The sequence below is a fragment of the Aedes aegypti genome, chromosome 2, assembly GCF_002204515.2.
Source record: "Aedes aegypti strain LVP_AGWG chromosome 2, AaegL5.0 Primary Assembly, whole genome shotgun sequence".
NCBI lineage: Eukaryota > Metazoa > Arthropoda > Insecta > Diptera > Culicidae > Aedes > Aedes aegypti.
The window spans coordinates 327,852,307-327,870,058 of NC_035108.1; the positions used below are offsets into that span (position 1 = coordinate 327,852,307).

The 17,752-nt window shown below is 41.5% G+C and overlaps 2 protein-coding genes across 2 annotated transcripts; one reads left to right on the forward strand and one right to left on the reverse strand.

The window, feature by feature from the left end:
* The first annotated feature begins 238 nt into the window (after positions 1–238).
* On the forward strand, positions 239–1,952 carry LOC5576644 (thymus-specific serine protease). The gene is made up of 2 exons (XM_021845925.1): positions 239–680; positions 745–1,952. The coding sequence occupies exons 1-2, from the start codon at positions 283–285 to the stop codon at positions 1,814–1,816; spliced, it is 1,470 nt and encodes a 489-aa protein (XP_021701617.1). The 5' UTR covers positions 239–282; the 3' UTR covers positions 1,817–1,952.
* A 14,146-nt stretch (positions 1,953–16,098) lies between these two features.
* On the reverse strand, positions 16,099–16,413 carry LOC110675198 (putative ATP synthase subunit f, mitochondrial). The gene is made up of 2 exons (XM_021839611.1): positions 16,297–16,413; positions 16,099–16,206 (listed from the first exon to the last, which is right to left on the reverse strand). Exons 1-2 carry the CDS (start codon positions 16,411–16,413, stop codon positions 16,099–16,101), a joined length of 225 nt encoding a protein of 74 aa, XP_021695303.1.
* Positions 16,414–17,752: the final 1,339 nt, after the last annotated feature.

A 17,752-nucleotide genomic window follows, 5' to 3' on the forward strand; every position in this document is an offset into this window, starting at 1 on the left:
TTCCATAATGAGCTGCGAACAATTCTAGCTCTCGATAGAAAGCATCAATGACTCTTTCAATGTTTTCATTTTTTCGCCCAGAAGGAATTGTCTGTGTTCGAACACCTCAAACATACATTAGATTGGAAGCGATTACTTCCTTGTCCTGCAACGGGTAGAGATGCACGAATGGTGATTATCTTAGCCATACGATAAGCCAAAGGTCTTGTAATCTACTTGTGCAGTATAAAAACAGGCCCAAAAAAAATCGGAGGAACAGTGGAGGTTTGCACACTTATCGCCATGATTGTAAAAGCTTTCGCATTTCTGGGCATTGCGGTTGCCCTAGCTTCCGCAGCCATAACCATCAACCCAAGCCGACCGGTACTGTTTGGCACACACAGGGTCATTCCGCGAAACCTCGGAAGCAATGCTGAGTCCAACAATACTGCCCTGTGGAATACGGTGAATCTCCGACAGGTGTACACAAACCCGCAGAACAGGAACTCCTTTTCGATGCGGTACGTAACGAACAACCGTCACTACCGAAGAGGCGGACCAATTTTCCTTTTTGTCGGAGGTCCATGGCCCCTGGAGGCGCATCTCGTTGAGCAAGGACACTTCGTGGACATGGCCGCCGAGATGAACGGTTTCTTGGTTGCTAACGAGCTGCGGTATTACGGCGAGAGCATCCCGGTTGAGTGAGTATTAATTGTTGAGTTTCATAAAGAAAGATAAGTTTATCTTCATTCCTTTTCTATGTAGAGACGTCAGTCGTAACAACTTCCGCTATTTGCACAACGTTCAGATATTGTCCGAATTGGCCACCTTCATTGCACACCTCAAAGAAGATGTTGTAAGAGATCCGAACGCTAAGGTTATTCTTGCCGGAGTTGGCTATTCTGCATCTCTGGCTCAGTGGATGAGACAACGATTCCCCCACTTAATACATGGAGTGTGGTCGTCCAGTGGAATGGTACGAGCTAGTACCAACTATCGTGAGTTTGCCGAAGTGGTTGGAGAGAACATTCGTCGTTTTGGTGGGGATGACTGCTATAGCACCATTTGGCGTGCTTTCCGTACTGCCGAGAATCTGATAGACGCTGGACTTTCCACAACTGTGGATGAACTATTCCACACTTGCCGTCCTATTGACGCAGCAAACGCTCTTGAAGTAGAGGCATTCTTCTACGGAATATTCAACGAAATCAGCCGGGAAGTCGTTGATGCCGACCTTCGCGGAAACATCAAACAAATGTGTGAACCGTTGACTGCTTCCGACGATGAAAATAGCCTTCTAGAACTGGCTAGTTGGTTGACTGGTCGCTTTCCAAACGCAGAATGTTTAGCAATGGATTTCCAGAGCATTGTGGATACCTACAACACAATCGATGTGGATAGCGAAATTGTCAAGTCCGGTGAACGTCAATGGATGTTCCAGCGCTGTACCGAACTTGGTTGGCCCCTCACGGCTGCGTCGCAATATCAACCGTTTGGCCGACGGTTCTCGACAGATCTTTTCCACGGAATTTGCGAGCAATTGTTTGACGACTGGTTAACTCGCGATAGGTTCGAAGCCCTGATTAGGCAAACAAACGACTATTATGGGGGAGCACGTCCCGATATACGGAACAGCATTTCCACTCAAGGCACGTTGGACCCGTGGAGCTTTGCCGGCGTCAGGGAAGTCATCTTCAACAATACGTATGTGACCATCATCCGGGATGCTTTCCACGGGCAGGATATGGCTTCCATTTCCGAGGAGGACTCGATTGAGCTGAGACGCAGCAAGGAGATGGTGAGGGATACGATCCGCCGATGGGTGGAAACCAGATAACTTGAAGCGGTGTTGAGCATATTTATTAGGATTTGACACATATTCAGTCTGTCCAGCAAAAAGATAGTTACCATACTAAGATTAATAACCGAAAAATTAAATTATCCGGAAATAAAATATTACACGAAATCTACAATTAGGGTTTAACTGGATCCGACGCATTAGTTAAGACCTGTTAAATACTCGTCACCAAGTTTTTTTTTTTTCAATGCATGCCTGTATACAGCCTTCGAACGAATCAGTGTCTTATGTTCCAGTCTTTGGAAAATTTAACGATCATTGACACACGAGCCATAATTTCATCCTATTTATACGACTGCATTCATACAACACGCATGACATTTATCGTTCGTGGAGAATAACGAGCCATGAACGAAAAAAAAGCTACTAAATATTTTGCCGAAGACGCCAGATTTTAACAATTCTGGCAGATATTTCGCATTCTCGATATTTTACTATTTGTAGCTATAAATAGTGTTTCGAAACATGATTTAGGGTTGAAGACTCTTTTATATCCTGCAAATAAAGAATAAAATAATATGTTAATCTGTTCACAGTCCAGGAAGTCTCCTCTTCTGAGCTTACGACAACAAGTATTTATTGTTCAGAAATCCCGTAGGTACAAACAAGTAAAAGGTACCATAGTCATAAGGAATATCTCTTGAGATAGGTAGACATGACAGACTCTATTTTAGGCATAGTCACTATTTTATGGGTCTTTTCATTTCATTTATTTAGTAAACAGATAGCACTAAATCAACAATTTCACATCACAATATTTGGTTCGTAACCACATCTCTCCATCCTCGGTTCTTCGGCCAACGCTCGCCAAATCGATACGCACTTGATCCACGCCTTCTTATACCAACCGGATCCAAAGCGAACACCATCTTTGCAGGGTTGCTGTCCGGCATTCTTGCAACATGCCCTGCCCATCATATCCTTCCCGCTTTGGTCACCTTCTGGATACTGGGTTCGCCGTAGATTTGGGCAAGCTCGTGATTCATCCTTCGCCGCCACACACCGTTTTCCTGCACACCGCCAAGGATCGTAATAAGCATCTGACGTTCGAAGACTCCAAGTGCTTGCCGGTCCTCCTCGAGCATCATCCACGTTTCATGCCCGTAGAGAACTACCGGCCTTATGAGCGTTTTGTACATGATTGGTGCGGGTGTGTATCTTTTTTGACCGCAGCTTCTTGTGGAGGCCATATTAGGGCCGACTTTCACTGATGATGCGCCTCACGGCTAACGTAATTGTCAGCCGTTAGCAAGGATCCAAGGTAGACGAACTTGTCGACCGCCTCGAACGTATTTCCGTCTATTGTAACACTGTTACCTAGGCGACAGGGCTCAGCTCCACCAACTAGCATGTACTTTGGCTTGGACGCATTCACCACCAGTCCAACTTTAGCTGCCTCGCGTTTCAGACGGGTGAACAAGTCTGCCACCATTTAAAATGTTCGGCCGACAATGTCCATATCATCCGCGAAGCAAACAAATTGAATGAATCTCGTAAAAATCATACCCCGGTTTTAAAGCCCGGCTCTCCGCATAACACCTTCTAGCGCAATATGGAACAACAGGCACGAAAGTCCATCACCTTGTCGTAGTCCCCGTCGAGATTCAAATGAACTGGAGTGTTCGCCTGAAACCTTTACACAATTTTGCACACCTTCCATCGTCACTCTTATCAGTCTCGTAAGCTTCCCGGGAAAGCTGTTCTCGTTCATGATTTTCCATAGCTCTACGTGGTCGATACTATCGTATGCTGCCTTGAAATCGATGAAAAGGTGATTGGTACTTGGTATTCATGACATTTTTGGAGCATTTGCCGTACAGTAAAGATCTGGTCCGTTGCCCTAGTAGCACACATGTTATAATTGAGGCAACATTACTTTTATATGACTAAATCTAGTTATATATCAGTTTATATGCCCTAATTATAACATGTGTATTACTCGGGTGTCGATTGGTCGTCAACGAAGCCGGCTTGATAACTTCCCACGAACTCGTTCACTACAGGTGACAGACAACAGAAGATGATCTGGGATAATACTATGTAGGCCGCATTTAGAATGGCGATCGCTCGAATGTTCTCACAATCTAACTTGTCGCCTTTCTTGTAGATTATTACCCCTTCCTTTCACTCCTCCGGTAGCTCTTCTGTTTCCCAGATTGTGCCTATCAGCCGGTGCATCCGAGCCCATCTTTATGAGTTCAGCTCCGATACCATCCTTACCAGCAGCTCTATTGTTCTTGAGCTGGTGACTGGCATCCTTAACCTGCCTCAAAGTGGGGGCTGTTAGGTTTCCATTGTACGCAGTACAGACGAAGGCATTTCATCCGTTGTACCGTCCTTCATTGCCTGTGCTCTCAGCGCCTTTCAGATGTTCGTCGAAGTGCTGCTTCCACCATTAGATCACCACACGCTCGTCCGTCAAGATGCTCCCATCCTAATCTCTGCACATCTCGGCTCGCGGCACGAAGCCGTTGCGGGATGCGTTGAGTTTCTGATAGAACTTACGTTTTTCTTGAGACCGGCCATCTCCTCGCACTCCGTTTCCGTCAGGTGGCCTTTTCCATCCGAAAGAGGTGGGTCTGCTGTTGCCGTTTCGTCTATAGCGTTCCACGTTCTGCCGGGTCCCTTGCTGCAGCATGACCGCCCGCGCTGCATTCTTCTCCTCCAGTATCTGCCGACGTTTCTCACAGCTCCATTGTTGATGGCTGCTTTCACTGTTCTCCAGCAGTCCTCAAGAGGGGCGTCATCCAGCTTACCTTCTTCCGGTAATTCAGCCTCGAGGTACTGCGCGTACGCAGCTGCAACATCCGGTTGCTTGCGCCGCTGTAGAACATAGCAGGTGGCCGTCAGTACCGTACGCTGTTAACGACGGAGAGTTTTGGGCGCAGTTTAACCATCACCAGATAGTGGCAAGAATAGATGTTAGCGCCACGATAGGTCCCCAAGCAACCAATAGTTCGGATTGTACTTAAGCAGTGAACTCCATAGTTTACTTTTGGTATAAATCTAGTTTCAGTGAAACTTTCTCGCTGATTAAGAGATCACTGCGGATATTAAATGAACTTGATTCTCAAATGAGTAACTCATGAACTCATCAACAACTTGAAAGTTCAGAACAAGTTCGAATTCAACTTATTTTGTACTTGAAGGTAAACATCAAACTTAAACGAACTTTATATAAACTGTAAAGTCCGGTTAATTACTTAAAAAGTAAGCTGATTAAGCCAAAACATGCCCTTTTATCCGAACTTTTGGTTGCTTGGGTCCTGCCGTTGATAATGTCGGAGAAGTGCTGTCCATCAATCAGATCGAGGTCTATTTGTGATTCTGTCTGCTGTGAAGATCTCCAGGTGTATCGGTATGGAAGGCTGTGCAGGAAGTAGATGCTATGAATGGTCATATTCTTGGAGGCAGCGAAATCAATTATTCCTAAGCCAAAAGTCGGGCTGAACTCTTTCTCCTGGCCAACCTGAGCATTCATATCTTCTATGATGATTTTGACGGCGTGGCTTGAGCAGCTGTCGTACTCGCGTTCGAGCTACGCGTGAAAAGCGTCCTTGTCATCATCAGTACTTCCGGAATGCTTTATTATGTTGAAGTTGAAGAACCGGCCTTTGAGCCTCAACTTGCTCATTCTCTTATTGATCGACCACCACCCGATCATACGCCTCTGCATATCACCTTTCACTATAAAAGCTGTTCCCAGCTCACGAGTGTTGCCGCAGCTTTGATAGATAGTATGGTTACCTCTTCCAATACACTTCCTGCAAAGCTACGATGCCGAATACGCAGTCCTTCAGCACGTCGGCGAGTGCTCCCGATGAAGTTGAGAGATTTACAGTTACACGTACCGAGCTTCCAATCGCTAGTCCCTTTACGTCGCTGTGGTCTTCGCCGATTATCCCGGTTCGTTTTCTCTTGTCGTATATCATATTATAAAAAAAAAAAAAAAACATTTTAATGACAAAGATTGAAAAGTTACTTTTAGTATAAGCATTCAGCCATTCACACAAATTCGTAAATGGTACAGTCCTAGACCGTTATATGAGGGTTGAAGATAAATCAAGAGAGTTTACTCATACTTGTTTAAACAAGTGTGTTCAACCAAGTTTGACATTTTCAAGTCATCATTGAACTCCTTAAGAGTATACGCCTTCAGATCTCCAAGGTCCACAAATGAATAGGCTCAACAAAATATGTCATATCTAGTTTCGAATCTAACGATTACAACCAGTGATCTTTCGGAGATTTATGAATAAGGATTATACTCAAGCAAACGTACTTTTTAAGGTTTTGGTGGCCAACGTCTTTCTAGGGTTATCCAAGAACTCCGTTGAGTACAGGGCTTCAGATCAACAAACGTCACAAGTAATGTTATGAAGATAAATCAATAAGTTCCACACTTATGTGGGCTCATACATTTTCATTAAACCAAGTTTAAGGTATTTAGGTTACCATTGAACTGCTCTGAGTGAAGGCCTAGTGAAACTGAAAACGTAATCAGTGGCCTATCTGACATTATACCCAAACAGGCTCAATAGAATGTGCACTAACTTGAGTTCAACGATTGTTTGTAGTTGTGGTGTTCCTCTATTTTCAGATGCACGGTTACGTGTTCTGAAATCTTTTAGAGCTCGATACTCTATGCTGTACCTTCCGGCTTTCACTCTACAGTGTTGTAGTGAAGTGAAATGAGAGATCTGAGCAATTACATATACATTAGAATTAAGAGTGAAACTAAGATACGAAGAGAGTGAGTACTCACACTCGAAAGTATAAAAACCCAATGCAGAGAATACAGAAGTTCAGTTTTGTACTACCTTCAACTGAGTTGTTTTATTTATTCCCTCTTCGTTTGGGTCATCGCCTTTGTTAGGTAGATATTTCAACTGTCGTCGAGGATAAGTTTTAGTTCAATTTCAAAAGTGATTTTTTCTGAAAAGCGAAAGTGCGTGCAAGTAGAAGATCTACCGGTATCCTGTTTTCGTCGGAATCTAGATCGGAGCCGTAAGTGGTCATTTTATCTTTTGTAATTGGATTGTGCTGAAACAAAAGAAGGACGCCGTTTTTGTGTTTTCTATAGGCAGCATTTCGGCGTGGATTTTGTTTCGTCATTGTTTCGAGAAAAAAAAACACATTGGAGTGCTAGTTTGAGGAGCTTTTGATTCTTTTCTCCTGATTTATCAGCTTTTGTTTTGCCTGTTGCGGTTTTATTCGAGGAGAAGAAAAAGTGCTTTTGGTCGGGTGTTCGAAAAATAGACCTGGAAAAGAACGTTTGCAATAGCACCATTTTGGTTGATGTAACCACTTTTTATTTCCCCAACCTGTGTAAGCGTCGGTGCTCACGCTGTTTTGTATCCATTTTGTTCTTTTATGTACAGTGTGAAGCGTCAAAGGATCAGCAGCCATACAAAAGGTGGGCACAGCAAAGAGAAAAACCAGTGAGAAGTTTTGTCTATTCTTCGCACGTAGAATAGTGCATGTGTATGAGTGCTGGCTCGCGATTTTGGCAGATTCCATCAGGCGTATGAAACATCTCGCTCAGTTTTTTTCAACAACAAATTGAGCAACTTTATTGGCAACAGTGATAGTGTGAAACCGGTTGAAAGGAGTCAGTAGTGCCATCGATCATCGCCATTTCAAAGTGCTTTGTTTACATCAGCCAAGGCGCTGATTTAAGTTCGTTGACCTCGTCAGCTTTAGTGTCCGACTCGTAGCTGGAGTTCGTCGACCCTGAAGGAGGCTGAGTTTCTGTTGCTGCTGTGCCGGTGAGTGTTGCTGCTGTGCTACCTGCCATCTGCCCTGAGCTGTAGTTACCGATTTTGCTGTTGGGGACCCGAGCAAAAGTTACGGTCCGGTTGTATTATTAGACAACAATAATCAGGTATGTGATTAGATTTATAGTCAATTTTTCATGATTTAAGCTATTGATGCTTACGGTTACATACATCGGTATTTTTTTTTCTTACTCTGTGATTTTTACGAATAAAGCATGTCTTTATCCACAACCGTTGATCCTTATGTGCCAGAATCAATCCCTTTTGTTCAATACCAAGAACAACTTGAGTTTATTTTTCAACATAACAAATTAGAGGAATCACAGTATAAAACTTCATTTTTAGCGGTTTGCGGCCGGGAAGTTTACTCGGAATTGAAGAAATTGTTCCCGGGCACAGATTTTAAATCTGATGCTTTGTCTTACCAACAAATTACCGAGACATTGAAGAAAAGATTTGACAAAAACGATTCGGATGTCATTCACAGTTTTAAGTTCTGGACAAGGAAGCAATCAAGGCATGAAAAAGCAGAGGATTTTGTAATCGCGGTTAAGGTATTGGCAGAGAAGTGCAATTTCGGTACGTTCAAAGAAAGAGCCATTCGGGATGTTTTGGTTATCGGGGTGTACGATCGCCAATTGCAAAAACGACTTTTTGACGAAGACGAACTGACCGCTGAGAAGGCGGAAAAAGTTATTCTTAATCACGAGATATCCAACAGTAGAACACGGTATATAAAAGAGGACGATGAGAACAGAGTTTCGGTCGTTGCGCGTTTAGGACGAAGAGAAGATCGGTCTCGTTCAAGGCAGTACAGGCGCAGAAGTTGGAACCGTGAACGCGATAGTAGTTTTTCTCCATCTAGTAGCACAAGCAGGAGTCGGCAGGACAGACGAGAAGACAGGTTTGACGATCGGCGATTTAACAGAGACAGGGTTTATTTGTGCTCGTACTGTAAGAAGCGAGGCCATACAAGAAAATTTTGCTATCGTTTAAATGGGAAAGATAAGGACCAGGCAAGCGTAAAATTTTTGGATTCGCCTAGAGAATCTTCCAGACCTCCTACCCCAGGGAGGACAATTGGGAATTTTAAAAGACCAGATCAGTCGGAAGATGAAGAAGACCTGCCCTGTTTAATGATATCATCGGTCCATCGTATCAATGAACCATGTTATGTTGAAGTTTTGATTGAAAACAGAAGAATGACGATGGAGGTGGACTGTGGATCGGCTGCAAGCGTGATTTCGGAGGAAATGTTTTTGCGAAATTTTAGGAATTTTAAGCTTCTAGCATGCAATAAGAAGTTAGCAGTGATTGATGGCAAAAGATTGAAGGTTTTGGGAAAGATTCATGTTTTTGTTCAAATAGGAAACGACAGACATCAACTTTATTTGGTTGTTTTAAAATGCGACAATAATTTTGCACCACTGATGGGGCGAGTTTGGATGGACTATTTCTATGACGGTTGGAGGAACATTTTTAATAAACCGAATGCTGTTGTAAATAGCATACACAATTACATCCATGCGAAGAACAAGTTGAAGAAATACAACATTCAGAAGTTCCACAAGAGTTAAGAAGATCTAATCGAAATGTGATAAAGAAGATGAAAAGGGATTATGTTTATTATTGAACTATGTTGAATTCCTGTTGTAATATCCATTATAAGAAAATGCAATTTTAAACTAAAGGAAGAAGGTGTTGTAGTGAAGTGAAATGAGAGATCTGAGCAATTACATATACATTAGAATTAAGAGTGAAACTAAGATACGAAGAGAGTGAGTACTCACACTCGAAAGTATAAAAACCCAATGCAGAGAATACAGAAGTTCAGTTTTGTACTACCTTCAACTGAGTTGTTTTATTTATTCCCTCTTCGTTTGGGTCATCGCCTTTGTTAGGTAGATATTTCATACAGAATCAACATTCAATGAATCTCCCTCTCAACCGCACTCCACGCTATACTGTCACATTCACACTCTCAATCCAAACTACTCAATTGCCATCTAATGCAACCTTAATGACAAGGTTTGTTCATCACTGCAAGGTGAAACTATTTACTTCCGGCTGCTCGTTAATGCAAGGCACCACATCTCCTTTTTTCTCATAGACCTCTAGTTTACTTTGCTCATACTTAACTTTTAAGTATTCCTTGAGAAAGGATAACTAGCACCTCCATTCAGTCGGTTAAAATATGTTGTCTTGCCTATAATTTAGTTATCACATCAAACTCGACATTATCCATCATTGTCTTCCTAATAAGATATTCACCTATCTAAAATGTAGAAATGAATTTCAGGTTTCTGTACCATAGACTAATGTTTTACCTCATTGGCGTACGTACCTTAGCTCAAACATTCTATGAGAAATGTTAATCAGATATTTCAATCAATGTCACATTCAAGACTGACATTCAGCATAATACATGATGTTTTACTCAAAACAGATTGCCAATGAAATCCAACAGTAGAACACGGTATATAAAAGAGGACGATGAGAACAGAGTTTCGGTCGTTGCGCGTTTAGGACGAAGAGAAGATCGGTCTCGTTCAAGGCAGTACAGGCGCAGAAGTTGGAACCGTGAACGCGATAGTAGTTTTTCTCCATCTAGTAGCACAAGCAGGAGTCGGCAGGACAGACGAGAAGACAGGTTTGACGATCGGCGATTTAACAGAGACAGGGTTTATTTGTGCTCGTACTGTAAGAAGCGAGGCCATACAAGAAAATTTTGCTATCGTTTAAATGGGAAAGATAAGGACCAGGCAAGCGTAAAATTTTTGGATTCGCCTAGAGAATCTTCCAGACCTCCTACCCCAGGGAGGACAATTGGGAATTTTAAAAGACCAGATCAGTCGGAAGATGAAGAAGACCTGCCCTGTTTAATGATATCATCGGTCCATCGTATCAATGAACCATGTTATGTTGAAGTTTTGATTGAAAACAGAAGAATGACGATGGAGGTGGACTGTGGATCGGCTGCAAGCGTGATTTCGGAGGAAATGTTTTTGCGAAATTTTAGGAATTTTAAGCTTCTAGCATGCAATAAGAAGTTAGCAGTGATTGATGGCAAAAGATTGAAGGTTTTGGGAAAGATTCATGTTTTTGTTCAAATAGGAAACGACAGACATCAACTTTATTTGGTTGTTTTAAAATGCGACAATAATTTTGCACCACTGATGGGGCGAGTTTGGATGGACTATTTCTATGACGGTTGGAGGAACATTTTTAATAAACCGAATGCTGTTGTAAATAGCATACACAATTACAGCGACGAAGACGTCAAGGATGAAATTCGTAATTTCGCTCAGCGGACGAATGATCACCGCACACAAACAGCAAATAAAGTTTTATGAAGGTTCTCGCAGGAAAACAAGCAATAGTTTAGTTTTTCGTGGAGAGGAAAAACTGCCTAATAGGAGGAAAAGGAGAAGGGAAGATGATTTTGAGAATGCTAGAGAAATGTCGGATTCTGATTCAGAGTTTTATGGTTTCCCTGCGGATTCCTTTATTTTCGGAGAACATCCATGCGAAGAACAAGTTGAAGAAATACAACATTCAGAAGTTCCACAAGAGTTAAGAAGATCTAATCGAAATGTGATAAAGAAGATGAAAAGGGATTATGTTTATTATTGAACTATGTTGAATTCCTGTTGTAATATCCATTATAAGAAAATGCAATTTTAAACTAAAGGAAGAAGGTGTTGTAGTGAAGTGAAATGAGAGATCTGAGCAATTACATATACATTAGAATTAAGAGTGAAACTAAGATACGAAGAGAGTGAGTACTCACACTCGAAAGTATAAAAACCCAATGCAGAGAATACAGAAGTTCAGTTTTGTACTACCTTCAACTGAGTTGAGTTGTTTTATTGGATGGTTCTGGCAGCACTGGAAGCAATCGGCTGCTCTTTCAAGTCGCGGCGCGAATAAATTATAATAGCCATGTTTTTGAAGGCAGATAAACAGAGGAATTCGGTGAAATGGTGAAAGTGTATAGCAGATATCTGGATGGAAGTGGAATCTAACAAAAGAAAATAGTGCAGTTCAAGTTATATGCAAAATTCCGATTGCCTTTTCACGACGGTGATACGGGGATAGATAGCGCCATATTTTTTTTTCCCTTCCAGTGAGAGTGGGTGAGGTGAGAGACGGTCACTCTGGCGGCCAGAAGTTGGAATGAAATGGGAAAAAAGCAATAACTTATCAATGGATTGTATTGCGGTGTATTGCGTGTGAGGATTGTGAGGGGTTGTGTTACGGAATGTGGAGTGGTAGTGAAAGGGAAAGAAGATATAAGGGTTAAGTGAGCCGATGCAGTGAGGGAAGGAAAAGTAATGGAATGAATTCTGATTGTTTGAAGTAAAGAAGTTGGAAGGGTGCGATTTTCAAGTATACGATGCAGTGAGCGGAGATGATAGAGGATGGATCACGGTCTGGATACTGTGAGTGGAGTGAGATCCAGTGTAGCAGCGGAGGAGAGGTCAGATACGGCTTCCAGGGGATGCAATAGAGAACTCGAAAGGGAAAGGAATGGATACTTGTTACTAATATGTGGATGAGAAAAAACAGCAAACAAAAAGCTCCCAAAACCACAGCAACATCAGCGAGTCAACCAAAAATAGGAAACAGATGAGAAAAGAAAACAACGGAAACCGGTGAGATCAATCCATATTTTACAAACTTTTCAAACAACTAAATACGTGCCAGAATTGAAAATTTTATTTTTAATTCTGGAAGTGTGATCTCATCTCAGATATCCAGTTGATATGGGGATGTTTTCATGCGGGGCTGGCTGTATATGAAAATGATCTCAGAATGTGTGTGTTGGAACAGCCATTCTCGAAATGGGTCATTGGAGTTGCAGCAGAGCTATCACCTTTCATCTCCTGGGCTAAAACTATGTGCATCTATAGATGTCAAAATATTAGTAAATAGGTGCACGCAGATTTCTTCCATAAAAGCACTGCCGGTCAGTGGGAGGTGAATTGTACACACACACACACACACACACACCTTCAACTGAGTTGTTTTATTTATTCCCTCTTCGTTTGGGTCATCGCCTTTGTTAGGTAGATATTTCATACAGAATCAACATTCAATGAATCTCCCTCTCAACCGCACTCCTCGCTATACTGTCACATTCACACTCTCAATCCAAACTACTCAATTGCCATCTAATGCAACCTTAATGACAAGGTTTGTTCATCACTGCAAGGTGAAACTATTTACTTCCGGCTGCTCGTTAATGCAAGGCACCACATCTCCTTTTTTCTCATAGACCTCTAGTTTACTTTGCTCATACTTAACTTTTAAGTATTCCTTGAGAAAGGATAACTAGCACCTCCATTCAGTCGGTTAAAATATGTTGTCTTGCCTATAATTTAGTTATCACATCAAACTCGACATTATCCATCATTGTCTTCCTAATAAGATATTCACCTATCTAAAATGTAGAAATGAATTTCAGGTTTCTGTACCATAGACTAATGTTTTACCTCATTGGCGTACGTACCTTAGCTCAAACATTCTATGAGAAATGTTAATCAGATATTTCAATCAATGTCACATTCAAGACTGACATTCAGCATAATACATGATGTTTTACTCAAAACAGATTGCCAATGAAATTTAAGACGAAATAAAGTAGTCATCGGGATTAGAATGAATACCACTTGTTGTATTATATTCAATCTCTCGATACTGATACACCTCATTTCAATTTCTTCAGCCTTCTAGATTTTGTTCTATTATTTACGTACCCTAACATTCTGGACAATAGCAAGAGACGTGAACGTTTTTATTTCGACTTCAAATCATTCGTTTCCATTGTTCTCATACTCACTCCTTTTTCCTTCTCCAATTTGTCTTATTTTTTTTTTCAATTTGAGTGCAAATTTAGTGCGAGACATTTTGAGTTATATATAAAAAACAGACGTTACACTCTCGTCATTTTCTAAGAACTATTTTCAACGGATAATCTGCGGCCATTTCCGCAACCTTATTCCGTATCTAACGTTCACACACTATTGTCATCTGCTTCCATATTGATTGAATCCCGATCAAACATTTTATTGCAATAAAGATTTATGATAAGTGCTTAGCTTTGTCTGTTTTATAAAACTGGTTATGTTTCTGAAATTCTACGATTTCTTTCCTACAACTAGCTTATAATGATTTCCAGTGTTCATATTGTTCGCTCATTAGAATCGACATGTATTTCGTTCCAAATCTGTTTGTTCTGGATTCCAATCGGTTTGACCACCATATTTCTTTCAATATCTAATAATTTTCACACATATTTCCCAATTGCATTATTCCTTTTGAGATAGATTCGAAATTCTCAAATTATCATATTTTATACTTAAGATTTTTTCACACTTACGTTGTGACTCACGCACTTCACCAGCCAAGACTTGACTCATTTGCTTGTTTTTCTGCTAATAATATAACAAGCATTTCTAATGTAGACAATAACATAAGCTTTGACAGATGTCTGATGATTATGATTAAAACATTTTTTTTTTTGGGCCTGTTTTTTTCTCAGGATCAACGGCATTCCTTTTCTTCCAAAGGATGTCGTCACTATAACTCCAACGTTATTGGTGAATTTCTCCGGGACAGGATTCGATCCCAGGTCCTCAGAGTGAGAGGTGTGTGTTCCAATTACTACACCAGGTCTGTTCCCTCTCTGCATGGGTTTGATTTCTAACATCGAATGCTAATGATAATTGTTTTTACGACAATCTTTATTTTACAGTTATTCGTGCTTGCAAACTAGGTGATCTCTGATCAAGGTATTCAATTATTTCAAATTATATTAATTTGTTTCGAACTCCGGAACTAATAATTTCTCCATCATGCTCTTCGAAGTTTATGTTCTGTAAAACCTCGTGTGCACCTATTGCTTAAATTTACTGTCGGGCCGCAACCAAAACATCCCAACACATTTCTGTCCAATTTAAACTCTTTGGCATCATTTATAGTTTTACGTCCACCAATATCTGGTTCTTAGCTTAAACACGAATGCCTAGGCAAACCTGCATATACACCAGAAACCCTATATAACGGACCTAGCAATATTATGGATCCGACAGAAATAAGGACAAACATTTTTTTTAAATATATTTTTTTCGCAATATCCAAGCGTCGCGACTAAAATTTGAATAGTGCGCTGTGTTCATAATCATTGTAAGAATGCAGCGCCACACATGTCATTATGACAGTTATGTGGGGAACGAGTCACACGTCACGTGTCCCACACGCGCATTCCGACGCGCGACAATACAAAGGCCCCAATGGTTTTATACCTATTTTGAAGCAACACGTGATCAGAGATTTTTTTGTCTCTGCAAATGCCGAAGGCGTCGACGGGAATTGATATCCGACCGACTGGTTTTGTGTGATAATCACGCTAACCACTACACCAATGCCACTGCTTACATATTTTTCGAAGCGCTGTCACTCAAGCCACAAAAAATCCGCTCTTCAGGAGCAATGCTGTTCTTCGCACCAGCCACCTCAATACGGTCTCCAGGACCCATTTTCATTCCATCACGCTCTCCGGGAGCATTGCTGTGCTTTGCACCAGCCAATAACAATAGTTTCGGTCAAGGCTGGTTCATTGTACTCTGTAGCCAGAGTAAGGTTATCTGACTTTGCGAAAGTGGCTAGGAGGCCATCTTTAACATGCTGGCCGTTTTGTTTACAAACATTACTGCCTGGCCTGGATAACGCTCAAACTGAAACTAAGCGTGCTGCCAATAGTGCGAACGAAATAGTTGAGAAGAGAGATACAAGTAGAGTACACTACGCGCAGATGCGGCTGCATTAGAATAACCCAACTAACAATTTTAGCGCTATAAGCCAAGATTATTTGCTTTGTGCTGTATAACAGTTGAATTAAAGCAGCGAACGCAGCAAAAATTGAAAGCTGTCAAAAATAGAACTATTAGCGTTAATACAGCTGTATCGCAAACGATTTGCAGCTACAAATATTAGCTGAATAGACTTCATCAGTTATCGCTTTTGCTGCTTTCACTAAGCTATAACTCAACACCGTAAAAAGTAGCAACCAAATGGTGTGAAATAAAAGTTCCCATTATTATTCCGGCTGCTTCTATACAATATGATTTGTTATGCTACTCAATATATAATTAAGAAGCGCTTTATCGTTAGTTATACAGCGAATATACAGCTGTAAGCTGTAAAACAACAACTTGTGACGCATCTATTACAATTACATTAGCCTCATACTTAATTTTCGAAGAATCAACGCAGGAGGAGTGACCATCATTTAACAGAAAAACGAAATTTGCGCTATATTTTCACGTTTTATTTTTCGCAAATTATGTAATTTACTCTCCGAACAAGCAGATTTTCACTATATGCCAGCATCCGTCTGTCAACACATGCCGAATTGCTATCTTCCACAATCCGGAACCACCCTCCAGATCCTGCCAAAATTATTCACCGCGGATCGCACTTTCATTCGCTTCTCACTGCCCTGCTTCCAGGGGCCTTCGTATAGTGGTACTTGTAGTTCCTGCGCTGCTTCATTTTGGCATAGAATAACACCATTCCGCCGACGTTGACCTGGAAGAACGGGGCAATTCCCATCCGCTTGGGTTTTCAGGTTTTCACGACTCCAGCAGCAGCCTTGGGTTCTTGTCACGGTGGCTAAACCAAGCACCCAATTCGATCAACTTCACCTGGCGTATCCGGCTTGCCGTAGTAACGGACAGGATCGTAAGGTCCGTGGATCTTCGGGTTGTACTTCGCCGGATAATCACCGAAAATCATCGCGCACTCTTATTTCAGCAGCAGTTTCACTCTATCACAAATCTACACAGCCTGTTGGACGTAAACATTGCGTTTGACGTTTCACACCCTTTTACAGCCTGATGAAGTGGTGTAAGCGCGGCTATAACATCCTTTACCGTCATTATAGAATATTATATGAACCGTTTTCGATGTAGAACAAAACGGTGTGTTTTCTTTGCCTTCGATATATACTGTGGTGGCAGCAAGGACAACGTCGAGACTTGTGGATGCAGAGATCGTGAGATTGATTCCAGGCGGTGGCAGATACTTTAATTGTGTAACGTTCAGATACTTATGATATAAATTCAGGAAGCTGTGAAACAGCTTGGAAATAATATTTAGTCGATAATACAGCGAAGCTGTATAGAAATTATTCAACAGTTGCGAAATAATTGAGAAAGCGCCTTCCGAAGATGTTTACACAGAGCTACATGTCGTATAACTGTCGAGTTAGAGCAATGATCGGTATGAATAAGAGCTGCCTACACAGCTTTAAAATAGCTGAGTAGATTCGCCAGATTTGTTGGTAAAAGGATCGCATAGAAGCTTTCGTTCGTATGTACAGCGCCTTTACTCAGCATGAAGCCGTATAAAGAGGGCTTAGAGAATGTTTACATTTGCACTAAATGTTAGTTGGGAATTTCTGACACCACTTTTTCTCCAACCAATCAGAAGTCATTACTGCCTAGCCCGCAAGGTGCTGAAACTAAAACTAACCGTGCTGCCATAAGTGTGGACGAAATTGTAGAAAAGAGAAAAAGAAGAATAGAGCACACAAGGAGCAGGTACGTATTAGAATAATTCTTGATAACACTGTTTCTCTAAACAATCAGAAGTCAATTGTCCGACTACCTGTCTCAGATGTTTGTAAACAAAACGGCCAGCCCTTCCTCGCCTTCCCTTCCTGGTTTTCTCCACAAAGTGAGCATAATGTATCACCTTAGGAGGAGCTCTACCCGCCTTGGTTTCGGTCTCCGGGACCAATCTATTTTATTCAAAACGCTCTCCGGGAGCAGTGCTGTGCTTTGCACCAGTCACTTCAACAGATTCGGTCTCCGCGACCAACCCTCCTTTTCCTTGCGCTCTCCGGGAGCATTGCTGTGCATTGCACCAGCGATCAACAGTATCCCTCTCAGATACCACATTGTTTTTTTCTAACCCTCTCTCCGGGAGACACTAACCAAACACATCAACAACGTTTGGCCCCTATCAATTTCCGCTAGCCCTCTTCAACCGTCGAGCACATTCCATGCATATCAACTCCAGAATGTACCCTTTCGATCCAATTCATCTCAGCACATAACCAATGAAACTTCCA